General features: G+C 37.6%; 1 protein-coding gene across 2 annotated transcripts in view; it reads right to left on the reverse strand.

Moving 5' to 3' along the window:
• Positions 1-6,981, reverse strand: part of SSBP1 (single-stranded DNA binding protein 1, mitochondrial) — a 10,418-nt gene extending 3,437 nt beyond the window's left edge. The window contains exons 1-6 of one of the 2 annotated variants that reach the window (XM_012649782.1): positions 6,899-6,981; positions 6,428-6,492; positions 3,875-3,935; positions 2,711-2,851; positions 2,404-2,491; positions 427-515 (exon numbers count right to left, since the gene is read on the reverse strand). In XM_012649782.1, coding sequence (XP_012505236.1) covers positions 427-515; positions 2,404-2,491; positions 2,711-2,851; positions 3,875-3,935; positions 6,428-6,451 — 403 coding nt within the window. In that variant the 5' untranslated portion in view covers positions 6,452-6,492; positions 6,899-6,981. Of the gene's footprint in view, positions 1-426; positions 516-2,403; positions 2,492-2,710; positions 2,852-3,874; positions 3,936-6,427; positions 6,493-6,697; positions 6,711-6,898 lie in introns of those variants that run through there. The other variant, XM_012649784.1, reaches the window with a different exon arrangement.

The following is a 6,981-nucleotide window of genomic DNA, read 5'->3' on the forward strand; positions in this document are numbered from 1 at the left end:
AAGTTTTACCATATGGAGCACCAAAGAGGTTCTGAATAAATCTTCAAATTTCTGAGGCCACTTCCATTAATGTAACTCTAATGTGAGTGCTTCTCCCTGTTTAGGCCATGTCCTTCAAAAGACACTCGATCTAAATTTTTCTAATTCTCGACAGTAAGTACTAGCATGGACAATTCAATTTTATACTCTACTCAAAAGTTACCTGTGATCTAAAACTGCAAGTATTATTTTTAATTTTCTAAAGGAATAAATAAATGTAGAAACTCTTGGCAAGCAGAAAAACCAGTTACAAAATTCTTCTAGTGAATTGCCTTCATTCTCATAGCATCTGTACTCACAGCCCTTGTTAAGGTTATTTACAACATAGCCAACCTTTTAAAAGAGGGGGAAAAAAGAATAGCTATAATATTATCACAAGCTTCTTACCAGCTATGATCGTTGTTGCTTGTCGCCTCACATTATTTTTATCCATGTATTCACCATAGTCTACTTTCCCTTCCACGTAAATTCGAGACCTGATATAAATAAAATTAACATTTTTCAGTCAAGATTCTAATATGCTTTACAAGAAAGTCAGGTCACAGGTGATAATGAGTATACACCTCTGGATATAATATGGATAAAAGGATGAAACATATAATCATATATAACCTCATTTTTCCTACTACTTCTCAAAGTTCAGAATTAGGAGTACTAAAACAGAATGTACAAACAAACTCAAGTTAGTTTTACCTCCAAGTAAAAAGGACCATGTTTTCATCCTTCAGCTATTTATCTAATGGAAGTTAAAAAAAAAAAAAAAAACTGTTCAAAGAACAACTCAGTGGCATCCTTTAAATTTCAAAGAGTGATTTCCAATGTGTCATTTTCCTTGACTTTAGATTTTGGAGTCCCTACCAAATTCAATTTTCACTTATTCATCAATTCCTTTCTATAGTGAGGTTTATAACCTTATTCTCAAAGGACTTAGATTATTAAAATTCAAAACAGAGGTTTTCAGCTCAGTGTATCGGAGTTAATTACTACGATAATTTCTATACTATCTAGAACTAGACAACCATACGATGATTTTAAAGGGTAGAAAATGACCATAATGGCACCAGTTTTCACAGTCCACCACCACCAAAAAAGAAGACAAAACTAGTGAAATGATCAGGTGCCAAAGAAAACACACAAACACACACACAAATAGATTCGTCCATCAGTAGGTGAAACTGCAAGTAGACACTTTCCTTGAAATAGTCTATATGTGTTTGTGTGTATTTATGCACATATTCATACATACATACCTAAAGGGCAATGGAGATACATACAAAGAAAAGTTACGCAGTTATTGAAAACAGAAATTTTAGTCACTCTGTTGAAATGATTTTTCAAGAAATGTTTTGACTATTTCTACAAAACAAGTAAATTTCTAAACATATTAACTATTAACACAACTGCTGTTAAACACACCCTGTCCTACAAGTTTGGAAAAGACATTTTTTATACATACTCAATCCAAGTATTCTAAAAGGGAACTATTAAGCCTATAGAAAATTACCGAATATAAAATAACTACTGTGAATATCATCACGATAACTCAATGTGTCAGGATTCAGACATTCCAGATCCTCCACTAAGGACATCATGTGGATGCCAAGAGACAAGACACCACTCTCAGAATCCCTGGCCACAGAGGCAAGGTAACTCCTAAAAGCTTGTATTCCACTTACCCAAATGGCACTTAATACACTCTGCCTTCTCTCCTGCTTCATCTACTTCTATTATGTACATGCCTTGCTTGCCCTAAATTGTAAGTTCTTAGGAGGCTAAAACCATGTTTACATTCACAGGCTAAAACCTGTGAATTAGTCACACACATAGCAACACGCCATGCACAGTATCAAGGACTTAATAAACAGCTCAGGGAAAAAGGAGAAGTTACATGTTTTTGCCATGAGAACACTTGCTACCAATTAATTCTTTAAAACCGTGGCCCCCAAACCCTGGGCCATGGACAGGTACCAACCTGGGGCCTGTTAGGAACCGGGCCGCACAACAGGAGGTAAGCTGCTGGCAAGCTTCATCTGTATTTACAGCAGCTCCCCGTTGCCTGCATCAGCACCTGAGCTCCATCTCCTGTCAGATCAGCAGCAGCATTGATCCTCATAGGAGCACAAACCCTACTGTAAACTGCACACGCAAGGGATCTAGGTTTCACGCTCCTTATGAGAATCTAATGCCTGATGATCTGAGGTGCAGCTGAGACAGTGAATACCACTCCCCACCCCCCCTACACACACCCCCATCCCCCGTCAGTGGAAAAACTGTCTTCCATGAAACCAGTCTCTGGTGCCAAAAAGGTTGAGGACTGCAGCTTTAAAACACTGAATCAGTAAGATCCTTCCTTCTTCGACTTACCCCTTTTTCACATACTGATATGCCACGTCTCTGAGGCCTGGCCGGAATACTGATATTCTGTGCCATGTTGTCTTTTGACTGACATCACCTAGATAACAGGAATAGGAAATATGGTTACAAATGCCAGCACACAAAACAAATGCTAACATACAACACGCCCAGCAAAATCAGTGTCACACTTTCTAAGAACAGAACAGAATTAAAGACATACCCTGTCTAAAAGTAGCTTATCTCTAATTAGATAATTGGCAATAAATAATGTCTGTTTATTGCTGATAAAATTAAAACTCCAATCTTTTCCACTCACCAATTTGGTATTCTTCACTGTCCCCTGATCGCCACATCTCATTTGTTGCTAGAGAAAATATCGTGACTGGATTTTTCCCTTCCACCTGTCTCATGACAGGGTCCTGACCCACTCGCCCAAGTAACTGCACACGATTCAGGGCTAAAATGCAATGTAGAGATAAAATTAGATTAGGAACCTGTTATGGACTGAATATTTGTACCCGCTCCAAGTCATATGTTGAAGCCCTAACTCTCAATGTGCTGGTATTTGGGCCAGGGGAGGGTGGGGAGGCCATTTAGAGATAATTAGGCTTAAATGAGGTCATGAGGGTGAGGTCCCCATGATGGGGTTCGTTTTATTATAAGAAAAAGAGGAGACCAGAGCTTCTCTCTCTTTGCCATGTGAAGATACAGTAAGAAGGCCACCATCTACAAGCCAGGAAGAAAGCCCTCACCAAGAGCCCTATCATGTTGGAACCCTGATCTTGGGCTTCCAGCCCCCGGAACTGTGAGAAATAAATGATGATATTTTGTTATAGCAGCCCAAATTGACCATTAAAGAAATCCACACCTGAGATTGAGAGTAATGTCCAGAAGATGAACAGCTATAAATACTACTTCAACTTCAATCTCTGTATTAAGCAAAACCCAAGTTCTACAAGATCAGAAAATACATTAAAGGGGTGAATAAAGGGAGAGTGGGAGAGAAAAAGAGGGAGAAAATAGTCATACAGAAAGCAACCCCACAAAACCAACTTTAAACTCTTTATCTTTAACTATTCTTCAAAATGTCTTTTTTAAATGTATGTGGAACTAAAAGAACAAATCTGAGATCTGAAAATCTTTATAAATACAACAGAATACTTCTGTGCAAGAGTATCTTTCATAATCTCAGCCTAATAGAACACAACCCTGGAGGACTGAGATAACCAAACATGACACAAGGAAATTCTTACAGCTGGACAGTGATGACAAAATTGAGCAGTATCTTCCTGATAAGAGCCCAATTTATACTAGGTACCTGTAGCCCAATGGGACAAAGCCAAGATCTTAGGAGCAAACACAAGCCAAAGACAGGATGATAATATAGTTAACCCAAACAACGTACCTCTTCTACAGCACATTTGAGAATATTAGCACATTACTATAAATAACATTTTAAACTTGGAAATTAGCTACTTACATCTTTCAAGAACCAAATTGCTAGCTATTTCAGACTCATGTCTTACAAACTGATGAAGTACCTAAAGGGGAACAAAAGAATAACATGGCTTTAATTTGTTAAAAGCAAATGCAAGCAGAAAACCTGCTCATATTCACTCACCATTTAGTTAGTAGTTCCTGTAAGTTCCAGAAGAGAAGAGAAGCTCTTCCCATATTTTCCCAACACACAGTGCCAGAAGAAACAAGCAAACACTTTAAGAGCAGGTGACTGCAGGAGCCCAAAGGTACTAGAAAGTATGCCCAAGCCTTAATTTACAGTCCTCTCCTGTTTCTTTTGTGGCAATCCTCCCAATTATGGCACTTCTGTTTGCACACAAAAGGTAAAATCAAAACAGTACCACTTTCACAATAGAGTATGATAGTGATTATAAATCTAACCTGTACCTAAGGGTTGCTGCGAAACATTTTAAAAATCCAGCTTTCATTAGCAGGAGACACAGAAAGAAGCAAAAAATGCTATATAGATTCAATAGACTAGACCAACCGACCTTTTTTTTTTTAAATATAAACAACTGGTATATTAATTCTATATTTTGGCCATAATAGGCTTTAAAAATTAATAAATTTAGATTTATCTGAGTACAGATTTAGTCCATCATTAGACTAAAGGAGAGTAGAAAGAGATCAATCCTTTATAATTAATGTATCAATAAGTAGATTCATTAATTACATAAAAAACAATGATCTAACAATTGTTAGGATGTGTGGAATAAATGCAATGTCATTACTTAAGTCTCACTCTCAGGCATAAAGGATAGTTTAGAGAATAAAAAATAGGTTAAATTCCAACAAAATAATACATTCCTTCCATTAACAACGTGAATGTCTTTCTGACATAGCAAGAGGAACATATTCCAAAGTCAGACTCTCTGTGGATAGAACTTGTAGAGTCTATGAAACTGCTTTCCTCTGGTTGCTCCTGGGGAATTCATTAGGAATTAGGAGATGCCTCAAATATGACTAGCCTCATTTTCGCTTAAAAATGAACAAAAAACGATGATACAGAATATCCACTTCACAAGACTATTGCAAAAATTAAACTTCTATAGCGAGCTTAGTCCAATGTAGAGTTCTATAAACATTTGATGAGAAATTTCATCTTTCAATAGATTAAAAAAAGTCTAAGATACATTTGGTTCTTTGAATAAGTACAAAGATACAGCTAGCCAAGTCAAAGTCACATAGTCATCAGGAAAGAGTAGTCACTGCCACACAATAGCAGCACTTAGTAGCAGTCATCACTACTGAATACCAGCTAAGTGATTTATCTAGTATTAATTATTCCCAAAACTAAATCTATAAATTATGTCATTCCCACTTTAGAGCCAAGGAAACTAAGCCTCAAAGAATTAAGCAACTTGCCCAAGACCTGCAGAAAATAAGTGGCAAATCATTCTAAGAACCCAGGGTCCTCTGACACTAAGGCTACTGCTTTTCCCATTGCCCTCCGCTGCCTCCTTAAAGAGATTTTGTTCGAGGGCTACAATAAAGATAGGAGTATATATCACTGAATTCAGGGCTCAGAGAGCTAATCATTCTATCAGAGAAATATTTTTCAAGTGGCAGTACTGTTAACATAAAAAGCAGAACTCCACCAACCAAATAAACACCATTTTCCGAGGGTACCGTTGGCTATATAATCCCACCACTAAATTTTGCGGCAGAGGGTGGATAAGAAAATAAAGATGTGAGTTACAACATACTACACAATCAAACTGCTAACTAGTACCTGTGTCATGATTCTAGAAATGTACTAATTTGAGTGCTCAGACAAGCCAGAGCTCATTAATCTTACATAATAACAAAATGTATCATTTTGGGCACACAAAAATCAATACCTACTGGAGAAGAAATAGGGAAAGGATTATTTAACTTGGATAATTTTTAAAATTAAACTTTTAACTTTTTTATATTTGGTTTTAAAGCCATTGTCATACTATAATATTTAAGTATTACTAAGACAGTAGTAACTTTCATGTTCCACACTTCAATGCATAAAAAAGGTTAAAGGTACATACATATAGGTTAAAGTGGAGATCCAAGAATATATAATAAATTTAATTCAACAATAAGGTGAAGGAGTGATAACAGATTTCACAGAGGAACTGACACTTCTTAGTCTTAACAGGAGGATGGGGCATAGGAGAGATGTGTTATAAAGGAGAATCTTTAGGACTTGGTGCCCAAATGTGGTAAGTGAGGAAAAATGGTAGTCTAGGTGGGCTTAAGGCTGGCTAGAGTAACTGGACTAAAGACTTTAAATGCTCTCTAACGGATCTAAATGCAAGTAACATTATTTCTATTACATATGCGAATAAATGTAAAATTTTTTTTTGTTTTAGTGACATTATTTACATAGGCAAAATCTGTCCCTAATCCTCCATATCAAGTGAGTACACAAAGGTGGGTGGGTGAACTCTTAACGTCTTTTGCCCCTGCAGTCAAAAGCCCAAAGAAATCTGATCACCATGGCTGATAATATATCCAGGCATTAACATAGAAAAGTGACTACCTGCAATACAGGTCTTCGAAACATGGCTTCTCTTTTCTTTTCTTACTCTAATCTTTATACTCTTCCTGAAGAAAAAAATAAAGAAATATTACACCTTACAGCAAGAGCACAAGTTCATCAGTCCTAAATTCCTAACTGCATTCATGATTTCTATGCACTCCAATTTGCGACCACAACATACCAACGTCCCAGCACATTTGACGAGGATTCCCCCCTACATAGTAAAGACTCACTAAATATTAGAGTCATCAAGAAACTTAAATCTGAAACCTGTTGCTGCGAAAATTATTGCCTCCATCCCCGTTAACAAAGACCAAGGGATGCTGGAGACCCCCAAGCTCCCCAGCCCCACTGCCGGGAAAGGCGGGCGCCCTTGCTCAAAGGTGGCGCTCCCACCCAAGCACGTAGCGGAACTGGAAGGAAACCGCGCAGTCCTCTGGACGAGTGAGAAAAAAAGGACCAAACACCTACACAGCACCACGTCCAGACCCACGCAGGCGCACAAACACAACTAGAGCCTTTCCTTCCTTCCTCTCCAGACGCTCTAGCCCCGA

Source organism: Propithecus coquereli, unplaced genomic scaffold, assembly GCF_000956105.1.
Source record: "Propithecus coquereli isolate 6110/MARCELLA unplaced genomic scaffold, Pcoq_1.0 Scaffold302, whole genome shotgun sequence".
In the NCBI taxonomy this organism is placed as follows: Eukaryota; Metazoa; Chordata; class Mammalia; order Primates; family Indriidae; genus Propithecus; species Propithecus coquereli.